At 46.4% G+C, this 25,068-nt stretch overlaps 1 protein-coding gene across 1 annotated transcript in view; it reads left to right on the forward strand.

The window, feature by feature from the left end:
• Positions 1–25,068, forward strand: part of LOC112556491 (trithorax group protein osa-like) — a 63,551-nt gene that overhangs the window by 28,471 nt on the left and 10,012 nt on the right. Inside the window, 3 exon segments of the mRNA XM_025225542.1 lie at positions 21,040–23,931; positions 23,934–24,318; positions 24,614–24,726. Of these exon segments, the coding sequence (XP_025081327.1) occupies positions 21,040–23,931; positions 23,934–24,318; positions 24,614–24,726 (3,390 nt within the window).

Raw genomic sequence — 25,068 nt, forward strand, 5'->3', positions numbered from 1 at the left:
ACCCGGGGTATAAACAAAATGCGTAGGCGATTTTTTGTTTTAATCAAGAGCTCTACTTCCAGCACTCCATCTCCTGTCTTCTTCCTACTCCCTTCCCACTCCTTACGGGTGGGAGGAGGCGTCCTGGTATCATTCATCGTCGTCCCGGTGTATTACCCGCATTGTGATACACGAGGTGAAAAGAGTGCAACTTGAATTGTTCATGATCACAAAGAGAAAAATAAAATTAAAAAATGGAGAACGAAATCGCATGTGAAAGCAGCCCTGCCTGCGCCAGCCTGCATATTCTTAAAGTAAAAGTAATTTTTTAAAAAAAAGCTAGTGGAGGGGAGCACTAGTTGCACATGACAGTTCCAGTGCGCGCGTTCCTGTCTGCTGAGCGCTGGCGAGGGGTCATGCTACTTTCCTGGCCCTCGGCATTTTGTGCGCAGCTTTACGGCTGGTCACGTCGTGCGTTTGCACGCCCCGCAGCCTCCGCTCTGGCGTCTGGCATGGCCGCAGCCACGGGGTGGAGGGAGGAGCCTGTGATTGGCGAAGTCTGGCGATGAGAAACACCCGACGTTCGATGTGGCTGCACAGGTCACTGCAGCGATTATGTACTTTGGTAAATAGAACTAAAAAGGCAGTAAGAGAATCTCGGTGCAGGGAGCTGAGTAATGGTGATGGTGCGGTACGGGGTTAAATGGGTGGGGGTGTCGGGAAAAGTGTGGTTCGGATTCGCACCTTGCCTCCTCCTCCTACTGTCTACCCGCAAAACCCTCCTCCCACCACTTCCGCGCACAAAGGTTAGGGCAAAGTGATAACAGGCCGAACAGGAGTTGGAGGGCTGTGGTGCTTGAACTTCACCGGGACACATGTTTCTCCTTCGATGTGAAGGTTGTGTGAGTGTGTGTGGAGACGAAAACTCGACCTTCCCGTTTGCAAAACCTCTTGGCAGGATCGGGTTGGGAGAATAAAACCTCTTGTGTGGGGATGAATGCTGATGGCCGTTATGTCACTTCTTGTAGAATCGAACCATAAATTTCGTGTTAACCCAGCAGGTAGTTAATAAACGTAAGAAAAAAACAAAAACAACAACAACTGTGAGCTCTAAATAAACTTGTCCAGAACACGAAATACGCGGTTTTAAAGAAGCTACCTCTTGGTGCAGTTTGAAATTTGAAAAGAACTAACATTGGCAATGAAACGGCTGTAAGACCAGAGCAGTTGCCAAAACTTCAAATGTACCAGGTGTGGTTTATTGTCAAGCCTGACAGGGATGTGTCTAGTAGAACAACATCATGCTTGCCCCCCCTCTACTTTCTTTTTCCCTTCATCTTTCTCTCTCTGTCTCTCACACACACACTCTCTATGTGCATGTGTGAAGGCGAGAGAGGAGTAGAAGGGAGGGTCTGGGATTTCGTACGATTTCTTACGGTTTAGAAAACTGGCATTGATGTTGCAGCTGTCACGCTGTTGCTGTAAGCCACTATTCATCTTCCACATCTACGGCTGGAGATGGCATAAAACAAAGCGTGTCAAGCAGAAACCGAGGCTTAAAACGCACGGATTTTCGGTAGTGAGCCAGTGCACGTGCTGTCCTCTCCCCGTGCAACCTTTTTGTCTGCAGATTGTGAAGCAATGTAGGCCATGCATGTACTTATCCATCACGAATGTGCTTGCAATACTTAGTCCAAACTTTGTGCGAAGACTTCGTTAAAAGATGTATTTTTTTTTTACACAAAGATTTCATGAATAAATTAAACCAAAAAACTATGTAGCCTGTAGCCATTCTAATTTTGTGACTACACTGCAACGGAGAAGAAAAAAACACGATTGTCTTGAAGATGAATGGCAACCATTTAGAGCCTGTGCCGAAGAAGTGTTATTACTTACTGGTATCTAGTTTGGAAGTGTGCAGCTTATCAAAACATCCGAAGACAAACATGAGAGATGTTCCCCCATTTACTTATCGAGGCCGCATTCCTAAACACCAGACCACAAGACTTATTTACTAACACTGATATAAAGCTCTTCTGTAACCGGCCTTTACTCCACCTTTTGTCCTCCCCTCCCCCATCTTACAAAAAGTTATTTTAGTCGCGTCCCACCCACGAAGTTTCCTCTCTGGAATAAGAGATGCTTGGTACTGTTTCTTTTAAGATACTTGAAATACACAATTCTGTCATTTTGCCATCGACCTTTTTTTTATTTTTATGGATATTTATGTTTACAGAATAGACAACAAATACAGAAATAATGTTAAACGAAAATAAATTTCTTTGAATACGGTCCTTGTAGAATAGCAGTGTACTGCCAGGCGGGAATAAGGGATTCGAATCTTTTTCTTGTCAGACCCTTAAATATACTGTTTTTTAGAAAAAAGGCTTTTTTTCTGTTTCAAAAGATCGTTTTGACCTAAGGCGTCTCACTTCTTCTGCCGCCATTGCTGTTCTAGCTTCATACTTTGCCCGATATTCTGTTATTTACAGTCCTCGCCTCTTGCTATGCGGACGGAATATTCGACACATCTGGAAAGGGGAGGGAATCGATGAGGTAGAGGACAGGGCTCTTAAATTATTGGAGGTTTTTGTTTATGCTGTTTTTGCCCGCATGAGGGCACCGTGCCGGGGACGCGGGACGTTTATTACCGACGGCTGTGGGGTTTTAATGTGTTAATCACGAGGCATCGCATCGTGTGCTGTTGGCACCATCGATGGACGGTTGGACGGTGCACCTGTGTGAAGGCAGCTCGTACGCAGCCAATTCATCATCATGCAGCGCGGGGTCATGTGAGGGCAGAGCAGGCGCACAAAATACACGGCTACAAAGAGTGAGTGGGAGATGGTGGGGTAGGAGGTTGGGTTGTGGCGAGTGTACGTGTGTGTGTTGGGAGGGGGGAGGTACTGGTTCGAGTCACGTGACTTGTACGGATGTCCTCTCTCTGATGGCAAAGCTTGTGTGGACGCTCACAAATGTACGTTTGTAGTCGTGGACATGGTAACCGACGTTTCCGAAGATATTACATTCGTTTTGTGGATGTATATATGTATGTGTGTGCGTGCGCTTGCGTTTCACGTGTGAATTCGCCCTCGTTTTCGATCCAGGCAGTCGATCGTCTTTTTCCTTAGCATGACACACACTTTTCATATTTTCTCAGTCTTTTCTCCGCTATGTAGTCAACGCAGGAATAATTTTTGTTTTGTGCACAAAAGCTTAGAGGTAAGCATGACAATCTAGACTTCAGACCTGTAGAATTGCATGATGCAGATGCGAGGGCGGGGAACGGGGTGGGCAGGTGCACATCTTTGTGTTGTGCGACTCGTACGCTGAACAGCTTCTGATTGCGATCACCCACTGAGGATTTGTCAGGTCGTTCATTCTTGTTATCACGTGTGGCATCCATCTGCCTAACTTCTCCAAGAGATAAGGAAGTATGGAAAGAAAGAAACAGATATTTACCTTTACCATAATTAAGTCGTGCGACTCTCAGACATTAAAGTTAAAAATCACAGTTGGATAATTATCTTCTGTTGACTTAAAAAAAAAAAATAAAGAATCCGCGGTGGGAGTAATCAGATCGCTCCCTCTTGTATCTTACTGTCGGTTGGAAGGGGCAGGGGTCAGAAGAGGCAGAGGTATCTTTCTAGAAGCAGGCGCTCGCTTTCTCCCTTGTTAACAGCCAGCTCCTGCCGACTTTTCCCGTTTCATAGAGGAACACTTCCGCACGCCACTTCCACCAGCTGCAGAAGGAGGACTGTAGAAGGTTTGCCTTTCTCTTGGGCTGAAGATTTCCCTTGAGCAGAAGAGAGAGCACACTCCTTCTTACCTCTCTTGCAATCACACACACACATTCTCTCTCTCGTGCGCAGACACAGACGTTTTTTCACGTTTCCCTTCGCTCTTTCCACCCCTCCCCGCGCCCCACCGACCCTTCACGATTCTTTTCTTCACACAGTCGGGGAGATGGCGTAGGAAATCGGAAAAGAGAATCGGTTTAAAATTAAGTGCAGGGCTGTCAGATAAAAAAAAACTTCTTGCAGTGCACGGGAAACGCCGGTGCCCATCGTCATGGCCAAGCAGCTTCTGATGATGAAAGCTGCTAATGGGCGACAGTGACAGGACGACAGTCGTGGAGAGGTTGGAGATGGAGTTGGCCAGGAGTGAATGGGCGGGCAATGTTACAACGACCACACCAGCCTTTATGGAGAAGTGCTGTTGATATGGCGGAGAGTGGGGAACTAACCTTAAGAGTTCTAGGATGAAAACTTTTTTTTTAACTCTTTGACCTTGTAGACATCGCAAAATGAGTTGCACGTGCGCCGCTTCCATTGTGCGTAAGAACACAACGGCGAGTTTTGAGAAAGTGGAAGTGAACAGAACAATTCTTCAACATCACTTTTCTTCTTTGTGTGACATAACAGCATTATAGTCACACCTTCGCACATAAAGAAACAAAATCAACTAAATAAGTAAGAAATGCCGTGCACGTTTTTACAGTTGATGTTGAGTATTTGGGATGGGTGCTCCCCCTCCCAATTTTTTTTTAAAAGCCCAACAACATTGAATCGTTAAGCAGCACCTACCCACCTAACCAGACTGACCGAGTGTTTCAGCCTCATGACTCATCGGCCCTTTATATGTGTCCTTGCACGAACACTAGCATGCACTATAATAACTTTGCATATTTTGTGGATGATGATGATGGTGATGATGATGCACTCGCAGGATCTGGTAAAGCTACATGGGGGGTAGCAAGGCTTGCTGACGGAAGAAGCAATGACACGACCGATTACAGTCCAATTCGCCTGATTAAAGCTCTCGAGCTCTTGCTTGCTTTGGCCGCCATGCTTCCAGACCTGCAGGCAGTTCCGCAGAACCCGCCCAAACACTCAGCATACCCTGAGTGCTTGTCTACTCCACGCACCATCCGGACAACCAAAGATGATGCTTCTTCTCCGGTCCGTCCAATGGAAATTCTGATGTGGTTGCCCCCAGGCATGGTATTGAACTCTGACAAAATAGTGCTGGTCCCATGCGTTCGCTCTCTCGTCAAGATACCCATGTATGCTTGCGCTGTCTTCTGTCCTCCTCAACCTTTTCTTCCTCCTTCTCTCCCTCTCTTCCTCTCACGTGTCAACAGCACCAGCAGTGTAGACCAGTCAGCAAGCACATAACCGATCTTGATGTGGGTGAACGAAGGCTGGAGGATATCTGCAAGACTGGCTGCCGTTGGCGTGACGTGTGCCAGTACTGGAGACGCTGAAGGTTGCAGATTGGTGGAGCCAGCTGCTCCCTCCGCCATATTACTGGCAGCAGGCACGGAAGAAGGAAGAGGTAGCAACTGTAAATCACGACCTGGTTTGTCTGCAACCATGGGGTCGGGTAGCTCTTCACAGAATAAGTGAAAAGGGTATTTGTGAGAATCGCTTCAAGATAGTACCTGTCCAGTCAGGACGAGTTTGTGAAGGATAATTAAAAAAAAATTTTTTTTGGGTCTGTTTTCGAACGCACGCGCGAGAAGCAGGAATGTGTTGCACGTGTGTGTGTGTGAGGGTAGGGGTAGAGAACGATGGCTTGCTGGGAGGAGAGCCTGGAGCGCACAGGTGAAGCAAATAAAAGCAGTTTGTTTTGTATATGGATAGGCCGCGCGGAGAGAACAGTAGTGGAGTGGCTGGAGGAGTTTTTTTTTTCCATAAGGGTAGAAGGTGGGAGGTGAGGGGGAAATATTTTAGAAAAAGGCTGCATGGTCAGATACTCGCTCACATCCGATGTGTGCATGGCTAAGAAGGACAAGGAAGATAGTGAAGTGAGAACAGGAAAGAGAGTGACAGTTTCGTTTTTGTGGTTCAGCCCTCATTCCTGTTTTTCACATCCTATGTGGTTGTAGTTTTTGTGTTTGTTTTTAGTTTCACTGCTTCTGTCAGGCTAGGTACCTTCCAGCACAAATGGTGTTCAGGCCTGAGCAGACAGGCCACCCTGGTTTACGACTAGTACCTCAGATGGCAGAGTACTCTAAAATAGTACCCGGCAGACAACACATTGCTCTGCAGCTAATACATGAGTATTGAGTAGGTACAGAGTAGGCTGCTTTACAGAGAGCATCCATGGTCAACAGCACGTACACATCACTCTGCAGATTATGCTTTACAGTTTTACCCGAGAAGACGAAGGATATATTGCTTTTTCCCTGATACTTGACACATTTGCTTACAGACAACATTAAATAATAAACATAGGATACAGTGGTTTACAACTTGTGCCTGAGGATGTAGGATGAAGTGATTAAAATTTGTATCTGGACAAAATCCACTGCCATGCATTTAAAACGAGGCTTTCTTTTGGGCTCTACGTCGTCTGTTGGGTAACAGCGGCATAGTCGTGGTGTGGATGGTGGGGAGAAAAACTGTCAACCGTCAAATGGGATTTTAACGAAGTCTTATAGTTGATTATCACGAAGTTCGCACACCGTCCTGCTACAGCGCGCTATTCTAAAGTTCAGGAAAGATTCAGCGTTGGTTTTTTTTTTTGAAGTTGAAAAAAATATTTTAAGGTCAAATATATTTTTTTCTGAATTTTTAGAAAGGGAAAGGTACCACGTGACCGTATTTAGAGTGAGGTGTTAAAGCCTTTACTTATCTTGGCCCAACATTGTGCGATGGTAGTGCCTATCTTTCCTCCCTTTCTCGTCTCTTCCCTCCCTCAACTCTGTAAGGGGGTCAGGTACCCGTTTCATAACAGAGTGAACTTGTTGCGTCACACGGGTTTAATTTCAGTTCAGAACTTGCTACCTGTTACTCTCCGCGACAGAAACAAGACCTCGTGCCTATGACGTTGAGCACCCACGTGTGTGCGTCACGCGCACATTTCTGGGTACTTCCCAGGCTTTTCCTGGCCAACCGAGTACAACTTCTCCACATCCGGCGAGCCGAGCAGGAAACGTAGCTTTTCTCTGCCAGGCTCCTTGAATCGTTCAACCAGCTCCCACAATGGCGAAAACACGAGATTCCCAACCGAAGACTAGGTCAGGCAGAACGCGACCCCTGACCCCGGTTGCGGGTGAGCAAGACGCCTCCAAGAGACCCATCATCCGAAACGCGGCAACTGCAAGGAATTCGGCGCACAAGAGGATGTGGAATGCTGGGAATGGCGGCGGAAGAACAATGCGTCTGGGGTCACACGGAAGCACCCGGCATTCTCCGGATAATCCTGCCGGCTTAGCGGCGTATGATTGTGCGCGTGAAATGCGCAAGGAAACGAACGACTTGCGCACGGCTCTTGGCGGCGCTCAGTTGTCGCACCTTGACATTACCTGGCTTGCTTCCCCTGACATCTTCTTTATAGCGCCCAACCTTCCCCCGAAACTTGTCTTTTGTCAAGTTATGATGTATGATTTTTAACAGCTTGCTTTCTGAGAGAAGTAGGGGGAGAAGCCTCCTCAACCTCATCCCACCCACCGACGTCATAGGAGCCAGCGGGTCATTAGGTCACGACGCATGACCACTCTCAAGTGTTACACATTACACAGTCTTTGGGCTCGATAACAAAAGCAAAGGGCTGGAAATAGCTAATGCAAAAAAATATAAAAATGTCGTGTTTCACCATGACTTTGAGTTAGGTAACAGGAAATCGAGGATTATTGTCGGAAAGAACTGAGTTAACGATACATCAGAGCAGGCAGGGGTGCAGTGGTGAAATATGGGCTGGGTAGGAGGGAGGAAGGAGGGATCATCCTCCTGCGTGAGCCTCTCTGAATCATAGAAATACCTGCTGCCGAAAGGAAAATGAGAAAGGTGTGCTTAAAGGGTGAGTGGTGGGAGGAAACGGGTTTTCTACTTAAACTGAATGAACCACGAATGCAGCACAAAAAAAGCATTAATGTGTTTTATTGAGAATGAGATATAATGGGATGACACTTATATCTTCTGTTATTGTTTCTAATGCGAATCGTGACCTCTGTACAGCAGACAGGAAGCGATGGAAGAGGAAGGGAGGGGCTATGCGATAGGGGGTGGAAGGTTGGTGATGGTGTTTATGGATGCGGCAAAGAAGGGCAGGAAATGCCAGACCTAAATTGTGAACGAACGATTCTCGCCGAGCCTCTTCATTATCTCCCCGCTTTTTCAGTTGGCGCCTGGAGCTGCTGTGTGCTGTCGAACAGAGAGAGTTACCGGTTTCTAGGTGGCACGCTGTGTTCGAATCCAGACGTGGGCTGCTAACAGTCTCTCTAGACCTCTGTTTTTTTTTAAAAGTTCTTTCTTTAATTAATTAAATATAATTAATTTGAAGCTGCTATGCATACAGTCTATTGCACACAACTATTATCAGCGTGACAAGACACAGTTGTCTGTAGGCTCTTAAAGTAGGAAAGGACCGGCCCAGATGAGAGGAAGATAACCCTTACAAAAGCTGGTTCCGAGAAAGCCTCACTCTCCAGCAACGAAAAGTTAGGAGACTTATCTTTTTATGAACATATAAGTAATGAATGAGAATTTGACAAATGAGCAGTTCTCGAAAACTTGTGGAAATGAAAGGAGAATTCCAGAAAACGGTTTACTTTTAAGACAGCCGTTTGAAACGAACTGGTTTGGTCCGGCGAGACGTCCAAGGTACGTTGGATCCATCCAAGTATAAAGAATTGTTTTTATTGACGCTTGCGAAGCACTGGGATCTGAAAGTCTTAACTCCTGACTCCTGATATCAGACCAGATAAAATCGATCACAAAAGTGATAAAGCTGTTTCAAGCACAGCTCGTGAACGTCTGTAGAAGCATTCATTGCGGAAGAAAGACGAGGAGAGAAACTGTCGAGAAGAAATCGTTGCTGGAAAAATGTTGAGAGGTCGATCACGTATGACTTTTTTTTTTTTTTTTAAGTCTTCAGATCAAGAGGTCTCAAAAGCATTCTTCCTGGACGGTCATGACAGACGTAGGTCATTTCCAGAACATAAAAGTCACAAACCTCTCAGTCAGCCCTCACTGAGCAGAACCGAGCGCTCGGTCGCTCTTGTTGACTGTAGCAGCGGCGTACACAGTGTCTTTGGTTTCCTGGGACACGTGGACCAAAATAAATGCTTATCCATCCTTTCTAATCCACCCCAGTAAAAGTACATTTTTTAAAATTTTTTATTTTTTTTAGAAAAGACAGACCCCAGAGAAATTTTCAAAAGACTAAGCCAGTCATTGATGTTATTTTAAAAAAGTATATTTTGAGACCAAAAGGAAGAGTGACTGTAAACATATAAAACTCGAGAATAATCAAGGGTAAAAAGAATAAAAACAATGTTTTAATAACTATATTGTTTACATTTAATCAGTAAAGGCGCTTCTTAACAGGACAGTGTTGAAAAACGTTTTAAATAACCGTCAGGTCAAACTTTGCCGAACTTAGTTCATGTTTGTCCGGCTTAAACTGACCTTAAAATGGGCAAGATGTTCTTTAGTTCCTGTCTTCCTGCGGTTTTCTTTATCCCTCAGCCCGTTCTGTACACCTTGTATACGCGGCTGGATTAAAGATTTCGTTAAGAAAGTTACAGAGAAAACGATTTGTTTCTGAAGATTGGCATCCAATCAAATTCTACTGACTTGCAACACACTCGGCAGAATCCCTTGCCGAGGCAGTATGTAGCAATGTAGAAAGTGGCGTTTGAATAATGACCGCAGGTACCACTAGTTGTCATCTCGGCCAACCATTTTTTTCCCCTGCTGTCTTCGCTAATAGCCAATCTGTCGACCTTTTGACCTCTTTTTCCGGTGGCTGTTGTTGATGTGTCGAGGGGGGAGAGCAAGGCTTAGTGAAGGCACGCTGACTCGTGGTGTTAAAGGTCTAATGGGGAGCAATTTTTTTGTTCTAAACGGGGTAAAGCCAGTGCAAAATACTTATTCCCCTAAACCTTGGTAGAATTCTCCCCAACTCCCCGTATAGCTTTTCGGTTCTCGAGATCCACGCCTACAAATATCACCATGCTAAGAAAGAAGTCAAACTCTCAACAACAGACACCCTTGATTAACAAAATTTATTTTACTGTTGGTTGCAGCTTCGACCCCATAAACGTATCCATGTACAATTCCGATCCCTCCCCCTTTCTTTTTTCTTTCTTTTTTTTTTTTTTTTTTTTTTACCTTGACCTCTTTCTGTTCACGTTTGTTCACATGTACAAAGGGGCGACTTTGGAAACAAGTATCCAGCACTGAGTCGTTACAATAAAATTGCCCCAGGCTCCACGAGACCTTTAACTGCTGGAGTCTTTCCATTCTCTGCCATCTCTGAAGGCGGGCCTGCCTAGTGAACGAGGATTTTCGGTCTGACTACTCTGTTAAATAAAGCTTGCTCCTAAGAAAACGGCTGGAATTCGTGCACGATAGACGAGAGCCGATAAACCCGGTTTTCTGTTTCTTCTGGGTACTGCCTTCGTGGGCCGCTATGAATCGTTTCCTTCGCCTTTCCTCACCCGTCATTACCCTTGTGCCCTTTGCCCTCGCGCACAGAGACGTTCATTATGATACTTAACGTACCTAACGTACGGATACACGCGAGAAAGGGGAAGGGGGGAGACGGAGATATATGGGTAGCTGCGGGAGACAGAGGGGGGACTGCTGGAGTAAACTCTGTGTGTGTTCCCGTATATACTTCAGATTATTATTTACGGGAGGTACCAACAAAGGAAAAGTTCTGTTGTGTACAAAGGTAGACAATAAAGATATACAAAATTCTTATGAGACTTGGGTACACTGGCAACAGAAGTTGGTCTCGACAATGAGGGGAGTGGCTCAGAGACTATACTCTCCCTCCTCCCTCCAACCCCACCTCGTTTCCGTGGCACATCGCAGCGACCTGTGGTTGATAAGGGCACACGGGGCAGGCCGACTATTATTAGACTGACAGCAGGGTTATGGCGGCGCGTGGCGGATTTCCCCTTCTCCCGCCACCACAGCGTGGTCAAGTTGATAGGTTGTCTGCCCCTCATTATCCTTTCCGCGCCGCCAGGTCTCGCCTCCCCACTGCTCCCCCCCTACCCTGCCATTTCCCCCCGTACCCTCCCAAACCCCACAGCTCCTTCATCTCCCAGCTCCCCCTCATCGCAGCTCCGGTGAAAGCCGCCTGGCAGTGCCGTCTACAGTAAAGTGTAGGTATGGTCTATTGAGTAGACAGGGTCTATTAGATAGACGGAGCTCACGGGGCAGAAAATCGGAAGTTATTATTTGTTTGGTCACGGCCTGCAGAACCTGAAACGTTTCGGCGACACGAGCCAGCCCGCACCTTGCAATAAACATGGGGCAGTTCGGAAAGTTTGTCGTTTGATACCCTTTCTCCCTGAACCCTTCCCACTCACCCACTACCACCACCAGACTGTCCCCACCCCCAATTCCTTCCTCCTCCCCCCACCAATCCCTTATCCATCTGAGTTAAGTAGTGGGGTGGAGAGAGAGAGGAGAGGGCAAGGGTGTGCGAGCTACCGGTACCCCGGTTATCTCGCTTTGACGGTTTTATTGCAATATTGCCGCAACATCCTACACCCAGTCATTAAGCACGGGTGTTCCAGTAGATTGTTGTAAGTGATACGAGGCATTTCGTAATAAAGTTCGCGTGGAAAAATGAAAAAAAAAAAGTGTTTCCATCCGCTAAATGCAAACTTAATGTAATCGTCTGCAGGCCCCTTTGTTTCGCCACGACTGGTGCCATGGTTACCGACAGTTTTTTCAAACTCATCTTGCTCCTGATGCCCGGTGATGCGGTCTTTTCTCTTGTAGCTATGTTTTAACTGTTGCATCACGCTGTACCTTGATTTTGATGGCAACAGGAAAACATCCAATAACCATGTGACAACAGCTTATGAAAAAAAAAAAACAAACCAACAACAAAACACAGGACGCTCAAAGAAAAGCGAACACAAACTGAAGATGCATATGTTGAAATGGAAACTCTTTTTGTTTGAAGAAGAAGAATCTTTCAGTTTGTGGGTCTTTTTGTATTCTAACCCAGCATAGAAATTGCTTGTTAGACGTTTTGTTATTTGACGGTATATATAATATATGTAAAGCATGGCGGCGATGCTTATGTGAGTTTGGTCTGGTTGTTGTCTGTGGAAATCAGCACCATTTTTCCGATCCTAGATTACTCTCATCTATGTATTTTTATACAGTGTGTCTTTATTAAATGCTCATATTACCATATATTAAGGTGTTACCAGCTGCTTCAAGTTAAAAATTAAATTACTTCAAAAAGGGATAACTACATTTTAGATGGTAAACTACTTGGAAAGAGAGGACGGGAGGGTGAGAGAGAAAGATACCCGTGGCAGCCAGCCGGTCTGCATTATTTCCCTTTCTTACAAAACTGTCGGCAGCTTACCCCGGCCCCCGTTGTTCTTTGGTCTGGTCTGCGAGCGCACTGACAGCCTGTCAAATGTCTTTCGGGCAACGCCTTTGCTATTGACGAATAAAAATATGTTTATATACCGACAGAGCTAATCGTAGCCAGATAATGAATTATGGGAAGAGGTTTTGCTAGTTAGCGGACCTGTGGGGGATGACGGTAGAGACAGTATTAATCATTCATATCGCCGCCAAGCGGGGCATTGGGGAGGCACTGGAATCAAGCAAGCTGTGTAAGCACATCCGCTGGCACCGACCCACACCTGCTTCCGAAGAGGCGAGTAAACAGTTGACCCCGGGTGGGGTGTGTGGGTGCGCTCCACGGGAATCCCATCCAGCTCATAGTTTGCACCCGCGACAGGCAGTGGTAAGGAGGACATACAGGGTCCCTCGCGGGTAAAATGTCTCCCAGAAGCGTTAAGTGAGCAGCATGGGTGCACAGATGGATGTCCCATTTCAAGACAGCAGCAGGCTTTCGGTAGAGTTCAGTTCCCAGATCCGACACCTTTGCCTGTCATTCCTGGTACGATGCACAGAAGCTCGCACTTCATGAGACGATGTTATCGTCATCTTTAGCATATGTCTGCTTATGAAAACAATATAAAACATTGGTGGCGGTGGTTATTGTGTGTGTATGGGAGGGAGGTAAACGATTGTAACGATTCTGGATTGCTTAGTGTTGCCTCCCCAACCCACAACTCATGCATATTAAAAAAAATGTCTCGCAAAGGTTGCGATAACCTCATCATCTCAGAATCGTGCCAGAAATGTTTCAACCATTAAGCAAGATTCCACCATCTCCACCTCCACCCTCCGTCACTTGACCAGTTCTTTTCAGCACCATCCTCCCTCCCTTGGGAACGACCACCCCCTAGCTCCCTTAGCTACCACCTCGTCCCATGGCCGATTGTTGTGAAGTGTTATTGGTATCAGTAGCAAGGCGGATGATCAGTCAGACGTGCGAGAAGTGGCGAGGTGATATTTGCCATCTCCACTTAAAACTTTTTTTTTGCGCATGCGCCGGAACAGAGAACTGTCAGCAATTACTTGCTTGCGCCTTGACCATCGATCCGCAATCGACAGTGGTTTTTTTTTTTTTTTACATTTTTCTCTCCTTCATTGCACCATCCATTGCTTGATACTTTTGCCACTGCGAGGAAGGGGGGAGGGCAGGGAGTGGGGGCCGTGTTCTTTTCGACTCTAGACGCAAGGGAAGACAAATAGGAGGTTTTTCAATGGGCTCGCAGGGGGACAGGGGGTTTGGAGGACAAGGATCCCATTTGGCGCGCCTTCCTTCCCAAACACCATCAACGGAGTGGGTCCTGCCGCTCCAAGTCCGAGGAGCTTGAGTAAATCCTGTTCGAGCGTCGAGTCTGACTCATAATGGCCGCTTGCCGCGAGTTTGATCGGAGCGCTCGCTCTTGGGCAAACACGAGGCTTTTGTAGCCAGGCTATCTGCTGGGCAAACAGCGGAGTCGGCCTAGAGGTGTGTGTGTGGGTGGGTGGGGTAGTGCTGGCGAGCGAAAACAGCGTGGAGCATCGATAGGCCCCCGCGGAGGACATTCATGTGCTTGGGTGTTTCGAAAAACCGTCAACCGTGGTGATGGAAGGAGAAATCGGCCTGGGTGATAAACAAGATGGAGCGCGCAGCCGCTCATGCGGGCTTCTATCCTGCTCCATTGTTCCGCTAATTTGAAATCAGGTTTCACGCGTCTGTAGCCACGAACCTTCACTCTTCTCACACCAGTTTTCTTTCTATTCTCTCCCCTGTCTCCATTCCATATCTTGTTTCAATCTTTTTCTTTATTTTGTTTGTCTTTTTCGCTGCTTCCTCTTGTCGTCTTCCACTGTTTTCTGGGTTTTTTTTTCTTCTCTTCTCTCCGTTTCTCTGTTTCTATCCTGCCCGCCTTTCTTGGCAGCGAGGCCAACGTAGTCAGGTCTTACACCAAGTCGGTAGCTAGCATTATTCGTGGTCGATGATGTTGGTCGTGCTTATTTTCTTTCTGTCTTCGATTTCGCCATTGATTACTCCCGCTAATTTTTAACAGCCAGACAAGGGGTGGCAACTGAGGCGTCGTGAAGCTAAAAACGACTAACTTTTGTCTTCATCGCTCCATCCTCGGCATAAAACTGAAGAGGCATCTCTCCTTCTGAAACGCACTCTCGCACGCACATACATCCAGAAAAATATATTATTTTCTAAAATGTTCCTCAGTCCTTTTTGTAACTGTAATAAAAGCTGGATTTCTCCGAGAAAGTCGTTGTTGTCGCTTGACGAGAATGCAATGTCATGGCCTGCAATGTTTGCTGGTTTGACACGACGGTCATCTTGCCTGAAGATGTTTAAAACGCTCGACGAAGCAGCTTGCACAGTTTGTCTAGAGGCTGTACTTGAGAAGCGGCTGTTTGCACTTGAATAAAGCAAAAGCCAGTTTACTCATTGCTAACTCGTGATCCTAACCCCGACGCCAGCCGAAGAGGGGAGCAACCCGGTCGTCTTGGATGTAACGCTTGCAACAAGAAGGATTAACAAGCATTGCGTGGCCAAACAAAAAAAAAAAAAAAAAAGGATGAATAATACAAACAGCCAATCAGACAAGGATTTCATCAAAATTGCAAAATTATAAATTGTCACAGAAAAATATTTGTGCAACTGTGAATGTTAGGGGGAAAACACTTGCTTTCAGGAAGGCGGGATGGGTAGGATCAATCAGACACACAGAGCATCCCGTCTCCTCCATCTCCAGGCATACAGTACTAGAAGTCTATAACAGTTAACATGTTTTTCGGAGGGAGGAGGTGGGGATATTTTGGAGGGTCTGTGTCGTTAAATTCCTTGACAACCTCAGTACTTGTTAGTAAACCAAAGACAAAAATGGAATTACTATCCTTAACTTCTTTTGCAGTATTGTCTGCCATGCGAGCCATTATGTAACTACTCCATCTCTACACTATTTATAGTACCTATACCTGTGTCCCTTATACCTTTATCCATTGCATTATGTTCAACTCTTATACTTCATCTTTGTGGTGTTCAGAGTGTCTAGAGCATCTCACCGTCCATTGACTACTACCTAATGTTCATTTAGTCAACGAAGACAGTGCAACCTATCTTGGTCGTGATGCCACGCAGTATAAGCACACATTATTATTATTATCTGGTGTAAACTGGTTTGTAAACCAGGGACAATATTCAGTGTATACTTCCTGAACGGGGATTATTATTACGGGGTAGAAGGACCTAATGGAAGCCGGTCTATAAATTGAAGACAAGTGCGCACGCACTGGTATCCAGCACGCGCTTCTGGTGCCAGCTGACCTGTCCGTCCCTTCCACCCGAAGGTGTATGTACCCTGAGTCCTTCCGCTACTCACTATGATCCATCAGATGATCTCTCACGTTCACCTCCCTGCCTTCGTTCCTGTCCTTTTCCGCTTCCATTCTCATTGTGTGTCTGGTTCTAAAGTATCTCGCTGTACGGACTGAAACTCGGAAGACACGACACGAATCAACCGCCACCATCCACCATCACCAGCTATACTCTTGTGCTGACTACCCGTGAAGGTAGGATACCCGAACGCCACCAGAGGCAACCTGGTGGTGGCAAAAGTGCGGAGGAGGTGTGGTGTTGGTGGGACGGGGGAGGAGGATCGGAAGGAGTCGCGCATCCCACATTATGTTTCTTGTTTTGCTAAGCGATTATGGCGAATGTGATGAAGTGTGTCAATGCCCGGCTTCCCACAGAAGTTGCAGGGCAAAGCCAAACACATGCTGCATTCATTTCCATACCGCGCCTGCTAATGTGATCATCGCAAACAATTGTTTTCAATTGTGTAGGCGGGATTATTCTTAAATACACTTCCTCCAATCACCGAGATTTGTTTTTTTAAAGATTATTTTCCATTCTTTTCTGTCCTTCGTTTCACTTCGTGTTGGTTTCCCATGTTTCTGGTCGTGAAATTCCATTAAGCCTCGCGAGACTGCAAAAATTTGAGGGAGTAGTCTTGTGGTGTTGTCGAATTACAGAGCTTGCGATTACACTCTATATAATGAGGGAATGAAAATCCATGGACACTCGACATAGATGGTCCTAGCTCTCCTGTTGGCTGTATCATAGACATCACCATAATCAGTGTACATATGTAATGTCAGAGTTCTCACCTCTTGCCTGGGGATGTTTGTAGCTATTCTCTAAAACTTAAAAAAAAACCAGACTTTGGAAAACAGGGGTGGTTTCCTTCAGCGAGCTGAACCCACAAACTAATATATGAATAACTATGTACTTAAACCTGTTTAAGTAAACGTGCTTTAGAAACCGCAAAATCATGGTGTGGTAGGACATCCTGCCGGACATGCCACAATGGCAAATTTCTTTTTCGCGCCGGTCCTGCAACAAAGATTTGCCGAACATGGTCCTGTACTCGACAATCCAGGTTAGAAGGTCAGTTTGGAGGTAGTCTCACGATGGGCTGGTGGTTGCCATAGCACCTGCCTGCTTGTCAGAAGTCGGTTGCGCGGTTGCCTTGTCTTCAAGGCCCGTACGTTGCCGTAGCGTGCGGATGCGGTGCGAACGGGTAAGTCACCGCGCGGAGGAGAGTGCTGTCTGCTCGGGTTTCGGGCTTCCTGTCAGGGCCCGTCGTGCAGGCCGGCCTTGTCGTCTGCTGCGGTTGGCGCCATGATAAAAGCGCCCGGGGCCGTCGGCAAGCTCGGGATACCGTCACCATGGCAGCCATTGCCCGGAGTGCCGTTGGCTCGGACCTGCCTCACAATCAGTGTAGATACCGACCGGAGTGCTTTAAGACCTGCGGTGTCCTATTACACGATGATAGCGGGTCGGACAATCGCGATTAAGATGAATATATGATTCTCAGTGTGCGTGTGTTTGTCCCCGACAAGAAGCACAGGTCGGATGGGGAGGTAATTCGGTCATTTGGAGGAGTTGAAGCTAAGAACACACGTGTGTGTCCCCCACATACCACTATAGAGCATCCTCAATATCGGGGTTAGGCTTGTTATCTCGCATTGTCTGCACGAGTGCTCTCGAGTCCAGAATAAGCTGTTCTAAAAGAACTGCAACCAGACCCCATGTCATGTGACAAAATTTGCCTAATGTAGTCACTGGACAGCATGTGTCCAGTTAAGGAAACACCTTTGGAAAGGCTGGAAAGGTTAAAAGCCAAGTTAAGAGTTGTGACACGAGTGCGACCGAGGCGCGACTGGCGATGTGGAGAACAAGGTTTCGGTTGGCGGTGGTGTACATAGCTCCGCTCGCGCTTGTCATTGCGGTTACCGTGGCAGCGGCTCGTGAGAGAAACTGGAAAGCAAACTGACCCAGGTGCACGACTTCTCTCTCTCTCCCCTCCTCCACCTTCCCTCTCCTATCCTCTTGACAGGCTCGGCCTTTCAGCGAGCCATAGCCATCACGGGAGGGAGGAAACGGAGGACACTGCCAACAAAACACGGGCTCGATTTTTGTGGCCAGGCCGCAGGTTGAGGAGGGGTTCGGGGGGGAGAGATGGCCGAAAGGACAGAGAGGGCTTTTGTTTGTCCCAGTCAAGACGTTCACACCGACCCCATTTGGAGGCAGAGCTGTTTCAACTGGGGTCTTGGAAGGGATCGTGGTGGAGATGAGGGAAGTTGGCCTTGGACACATACACCCTCACCCCCTCACCTTTCCCCGCTTAGTGCAACGTTGCAGCCGACGACAGTTTCCAGCTCTGCAAATTTTTATGGGTCTGCACTCGTTGCCCTGCGGATGAAACATGAGATCACGTGACGTCGATCTATCGGCTAGGAAAAAAACAAACCCCCGGGAAAAGCCGTTAAAAGGTCTTAAAATTCCAAACTGGATGCATTGTTTAAAATGGTTCTACTTCTGGGCATCGGAGAAAAGCAGAGATAGAAATGTGTTTGTATGTTTCGGGCGCTTGTTGAAAACTTCATTTATAATTTTATTCTAAGGACAGCAGACTGCCCACACTTACAACTGACGCTCACTATGAAGGGTTTGTGTGGAGAGGACACTGACTAAATGGATGGCTTCGTTAGGTGGTTGTATTTGCGCGTTGGACTAAGACTTTTATCACCTTTTATTAGGCACCGGCACACAAAATTAATTTCTTGTTAAATGAGACTTTTATGTTCACATGAAGGTACAAGAAAATATAAGAAAAAAACTGAGTCTTTATCTTTATTAGTTTTGGAGATATTGCTGAAGTTCGTGGTTTGCTTCACAGCTGTAACTATTTCGGACCATGTTCAAAGCTCTCATATGTAGCATCGTGAAATCTTGGACTTGGCATGAGAAGTTAGCAACACTGATTTTGTACTAAAGTGACTGAAAAAATAATTTGCAAAAAGACATACTGGGAAATATACCCAAACTTGACAATACTCAGTTTTGCGCTTGGTCATTTTGCATATTTTGCATTTTGCATATTTCAAGTACTCCGTTTCCTATCCTAATTTACCAAATATACCTAAAACTTTGTTTTTCAAGGTAACCACTATATACAGTTGTTCTAATTTTTCTACAAACTTACAAGGTCTCTTTCGTGAGATATACAGCTTCAAATATTACATAATCAATTTTCGGGCTGAAAAATAAAAAGTTTTAGGGATTTTGACCTTAAAGCAGCTGTAATTTCTAATCTACTGGACCAAGGGGGTTCGAATTTGGAATACCGATAGAAAACAGATGTATCTGTTAATCTGTGTTAATTACTTTTACATGTAATGTAGGAGGGGGAATGGTTAAAAATGAAGAGTTCGGGGTATTTTGCACGTGGTTCAAGCTACGTCATTTCAAAGTTGACGGATATTTTTCTTCGTCTTTTAATTTGCTTTAGGACTGTTAAATTCCATTAAAAAATACATCAGCATTTCCGCCAACCCTTCGCTGAATCAGTTCAATATATATACATGGATATCCATTGCGAATGCTTGTGAACGCGAGCACGAATACCAAGACAACCATCAAAACGCGTTACACTACACACCCGGAAAATGGTCCCCGCGCGGCTTGCTGACTGTCGTGCCGGGTACCATTAATCCTTACAAAATACACATTATTCCCCCGTCACACAAAAAACAAAGACGTATGAACACATCACGAAAGGTTGTGCTTTATTGTGATTCAAAAATGATATTTCTGTTCCTAATAGTCCATGAAATACTTTGAATTAAAAACGAGCGATTTTTGTGCTATCGCCGATTTTCCACCGGGTGTGTCGGTACCTGCTGTTATTGTCGCAAAGTACTAATGAAAACGCTCCTCGTTGCACAACGACCAACACCAGCATGGTCGTGTGTAGACATGTGCGCATGGACAAAGACGGTAGAGCCCGAACAGGTGATTGTCGCGGTCGACAAATAATGGACCAAAGCATCAAGTTACGGCCCATTCCGGGTACATTTCTTTTCTCCAGTAGTTACGCAAATTTCGGGTAGACAATTTCCAGCTTGTAATTTTTGTGTAAAAGAGCATTGTATTACGCTTTCACACTTTTCCACACGGTCGTAGATGGATCAGGCAGAGTAGATGGAAGGTATTGTGTGTGTTGGGGGTGGGGTTGGGGACGAGAGATTCATTAGAGTAAATGATTATGATAAGAGAACACTGGAAAAACTTTGGGAACGTTGGAAAAAGAAGAAATTTTGCCCCCTCTCCACTGCGAGGGGAGTTCACGGGGATCACAACTGTATTTTGTGTGACAAATTCTCAAGTGTTTCAAATCTTTTATACATTTACTGTATTTCACACAATCAAATCTACTTTGCATATTTCTGTATAAGCTTGTATATTTTTGGATTTTAACATGCCTTTCGTTTGCATCATTAAAAAGATCAGAGCTACTGGCAAGCTGTAAATTTCTTATAAGAACAGAAATCAGTAGAAAACTAGAAAGATAATTATCCATAAACATTTCTCCAGTCAACAAGTATTCATATTGTTTACCTTTTTTCTGTACATCAGTTTCTTTTAATGCATTCTCTCTGCACTTTTCTCCAGCACAGGGTGTGTTGACTTGCTTTCTGCCCTGGTGCAGACCTTATTATCTATTGTCATGGATAAGCCAAGTTTATGGGTAGTTTTGTCTTTAGAGTCCTACAGCTAATGATTATGAGGGCCGGCAGCTGTGCCACACATCCATTTTCAGGCCTCTGGCATTTCTGTCTGGATAGTTGGTGCTGAAACTACACTTTGCAACAGGTGGTGAGGAGGTTGTCTTATCCTGTCCTAGTGACAAGATGTGGTGGGAAAGGAAATCAGGGGAGATCATGAAGGAAACAAAAGAGTTGATCATGTGACTGTAACTCCTTCTAAATTTCAGCAGCAGCCCTGAAATTAGTTGGTTATACCCACTTGCAGATTTTATTTAATGACAATTGTTTTTGCTTATAGAGGATAAGCATTGTGTTAATTTTTGGTTAATCTATTCCCATTTTTTTTACAGCTAGACAGTTTTGTTGTGTTTGTGTGCATGCACGTAGGCATGTTTATGCATGTTTGTGCTTTCACCTACAAGTAGGGTTAAAGGATAAAAAGAAAAGATGCAAAAATGTATTGGTGTAACATAACTCCTTTTCAGTGAAAATTTCACATTGTTGCAAACATTACAAAAGTATTATGGTCTGATACACTAGAGCAGCATGATTCTTATCTTTGGTATTATTATGTTAACAGCTTATGGAGTACCGAGAGGCCCCACCATCTCCAACCATGGGATCACACTCTGCCATGGACAGAGATGGACTGGGGTCACCCAACACACCAGCCTCACCTCCGCCTATGGGGGCTGCCAGCAGCGGGCACACAGAACGGCTGCCCAACGAGCTGTTGGACGAAATCTGCGAGGACATTGGGATGAAGTCGGGTGAGATGGAACTGGATTTTGTGGAGTTTCTGATGGAGCAGGATATGGATCCTCAGGCCTACATGACGCCAGAAGCCATTCTCAACAGTGGTGGAAGTCTGCCCAGCGGAGCAGGCTCAAGTAGTGGTAGCAGTGGAGGGGGCAGTATTAGTGCTGCTTCATCAAATATTTCAACACCATCCAACAGCAGTGGAAGTGGTTGTGGTTTTCCTCCTGTGCCAAGCAGTGTAGGCAACACTGGAAGCTCCACAAATGGAAGGCAGAATGTGGATCACGATTGGCCCCACCACATGCCCAGTCCAGTGGTTACAGCTGCGCCAGGCACAACCACTGCCCTGTCAAGTGGGTCTAATAGTCCAGCTACCAAACGAATCCACTTGTCTACATCAGAGAACAGTAGCCCCAACAAAGAAAGTACTGGGCAGCAGACAGCTCTAGTTCAGCCGCCTGGGTCAACTTTGTTGCCTCAGCCATCACAGTCACCCAGAGGGACAGGACAGGTATTCAAAATGCCGCAGACTCCACCAACACCACGGCGATCATTGTCATGTCCACAAGGGACACCAGGTTCCAGTGTTAGCAGTAATGGTGGCAGTGGGAGTGGCAGCTCCTCAGTGGCAAATGGTCAAGGTTTGCCATCTAAGAGTGGCAGGATGTCTCCTAGACCTTTCAGTTCCCAGAGCCAGTTTTCTAAAGAGGCTTCTGAGGCCACAGGTCATTCCCAGTCTAATAACAGTAGCTGTGCTGGTATAAGTAACTTTCTTTTTAAGAACTCTGAGGCCGTGCCGAGGACTCAATGCTATTCGCCCAAGCCTGTCCAGTTTAGTTCATGTGATCATGCACGGCGAAGTTCTGAGGGCACCATGCAGATTGCTCCTTGCCAGCAGCCACCTCCAGGCATGCAACAGTATCACAGCATGCATCATCAGCAGCATCCCCATCAGCACATACCTGGCAAAGACTCTGGATTTCAGAAGCCTGAAAAACTTGCTCCACCCAACATAAATGTGAAAAACTTTCTGCAGCTCAGGTGGGGGATGCAGGGTGGTCCTGCTCACCCTCATCACTCAGTTGGGATGGGAAAGAGTCAGTATGGGTACCACATGCAAACACCCCATCACCATCCAGGAGGAACAGGCCGGATGGACTCCCCATTGGACCAGGGCTACTTCTCCAATGAGTCTGCAGGAAATGGCACATCAAGCTCTGCTCCCTCCCCTGCGCTGACAACATCCAGCATGTCCTCAATGTCTTCACTGTCTTCCATGACCTCCCTCTCAACCATGATGCCAGCTGACCCCAAGGCTTCAAACCAGCCATCTATAGGTTCACGCCAAAAGTCTGTGCACTTTGCTGATCTTCCAGATGGTAGCCCTCCAGACGCTATGAGCCAAGGGCAGTCTGCTGCTGGTATGGACATTCAAGGGTATGGTCGATTCACTAGCAACCAGTCCCCTTCTGAGTGTGCCTTTGATATGGACAGCGCCCAGCAGAAATCTATGCAGTCCAAAATTCTTCCCAGACTCAACCACCACGTCATGAAGCCTGGTGTTGCCCCATACACTGTGCCCAATGCTGCTGGTGCCCCTCCGGCTTCCACTGTGGGAAACTATGACTTTAGCAACCGCTCGTGTTGTGCCTTAAACCAGCAGAACCGTACCAGCCCTGCAGATATGTCAGGAAGTGGCGGGAGTGCTGGGTCTATGCAGCCATTCGACTTTGCCAACTCTGGGTCTGATGGGAAAAGTGGAGGTGGTGATGGTAGTATGTATTATGTGGACAGCAATCAGAATATGATGAGGATGGACTCCTCCCCAGGTATGGACTACCCAACTCACACAAGTGCCTATGGCAACTGTACTGGCGGGTACAATCTTCCTGTTAATCAGATGAGGGCTATGCAGCAACAACAACAGCAGCAGCAGCAGCACCACCAGCACCAGCAGAGCAGTGCGATGGCACCACATATAATGCATATGCACCAGCAGCATCCCCATCAACAGCAGGCGCCACAGTCAGAGACCTCTTCCCAAGGGTACAACAGTTGCTCCATGCAGATGATGCAGCAGCGCATGCCATGCGCATCGCCTGGGTACACAAACCAACAAGGCATGCCCATGCAGATGAATGGTGGCATGGGAATGAATATACCATCACCTATGAACATTCAGCAGCAGGGGATGGGACCCTCTCCTGCCCATGATGGCTTGGGAACCATGGGACCCCCTCCTGCCCACAGTTTTCAGCCTCAGTCAATGTCTACTCCATGCATGCCTAGGGGTCCCGGACAACCAACAGTAAGGAGTGGCATGCAAGGTCCCTCATATGGCCAATTGTCTCCAGGAAGTTATGACTACAGCATGAATGACCGGCAGCCCAACAGTATGGATGTGCAGATGTTTACAAGCCAGCAACAGCAACAGCAGCACATGTCTAACATGATGCCTTCACAGAGCTCGGGTTTGTCCTCCAGGGTGGCCTGGTTCTGGGCCTGGCCCGACACCGCCACCCGGCATGCAAGACATGCCAGGTTCCCAGCATCCCAGCTTGGTCAGCATCCTGGACAGATGAAACCAACCCACCCCATGGCACCACATCATCATCACCACCCTCATCCACCTCAGCAACAACCTCCCCCTCACCACATGCAAGCCATGGGATGGGGCAGCCACCACAGCAGCAACCACAGGTCCCTCCCCACCCACCAGTCCCTCCCCACCCAGGTCCTTGTTCTGGTAATCCCAACTGTGCTGGATGCAAGGTGCAGGCAGCCAACAGGCAAGGTCCAGCTTCAAAGGCCTTCTCCTCCCAGCAGAAGTTCATCCAAAACCTTATCATGGATGAGTCAAACTCTGCCTATCGTTCTCACCCCCTCTATCCTCTGCTTCGTGATTTGGTGATTGCTGGCATGAACTTTGACGACCCCAAGTTCCACTATCAGCAGCTGCTTAGTTTACTACCCCACGACTTTGAGAAGCTCCTTCAGAACTTCTTGCATCGCAACCCACCATCTGGCAACTACCAGAGCAACTATTCAGTGGAAAGTGTACTCATGGACAGCCTTAGACTTGCACATAGCTACCTCGTTGGTAAGTGCCTGCATGTGCACATGGGTGGGCATACTTATCTGTGTACACATAATGGGAATTGAATTAAATTTTATGATGTGTGTGGGCTGCACTTTTTTTCAGTCATTTGTGACTAGGTTCTGATAAGATGGGCATCTGTCTTCTAGTTTTGATATAAGATTAATTTAAAATGGCATACAATAAGAACATTTGAAGTTAATGTATTGAATTAGAAACACGGGCTGTGGTATGTTGGTTTTAAAAATTGCTTGATGTCCAAAAATTCTTTTAAATTGTTTAGGTACCAAATTTGCAGAGAAAATCCGTGCAAGACAAGAGCAAGAGAAAATGAAAGCATTGACATCCACCTCTATACGCTCCATGGAGGAATTCTGTGAGAAGTTTGACCATGCACAAATGGTGGGGATTGTAAGTGCATCTGTCACTTGTTGTGCCTGTGTGTGTATGGTGTATGGGTATGTGTGTGTGTGTGCGCGTGTGCATGAGTGTCATTCATTGTTTGCATTTTGCATGCAAGACAATGATATGCAAATGTCTAGCTGTCCACATATAAGGATAAGCTTTAGTGCCACTGGAATCTGGCATTATTCCCCCTGTGAACTGATCAGATTAGAGAAGAAGCCAGGTTGCAAGCAAATTCCTTCAACTCTAACTTTCTACCTTATTATGAAGCCTTTTCCACAGATAACAAAATGTTTTTGTTGGAGCAAAGTTTAGTTTAGGACCATTTACGGTAGCAGACCTGTTAGG

This window comes from Pomacea canaliculata, linkage group LG2, assembly GCF_003073045.1.
Source record: "Pomacea canaliculata isolate SZHN2017 linkage group LG2, ASM307304v1, whole genome shotgun sequence".
In the NCBI taxonomy this organism is placed as follows: Eukaryota; Metazoa; Mollusca; class Gastropoda; order Architaenioglossa; family Ampullariidae; genus Pomacea; species Pomacea canaliculata.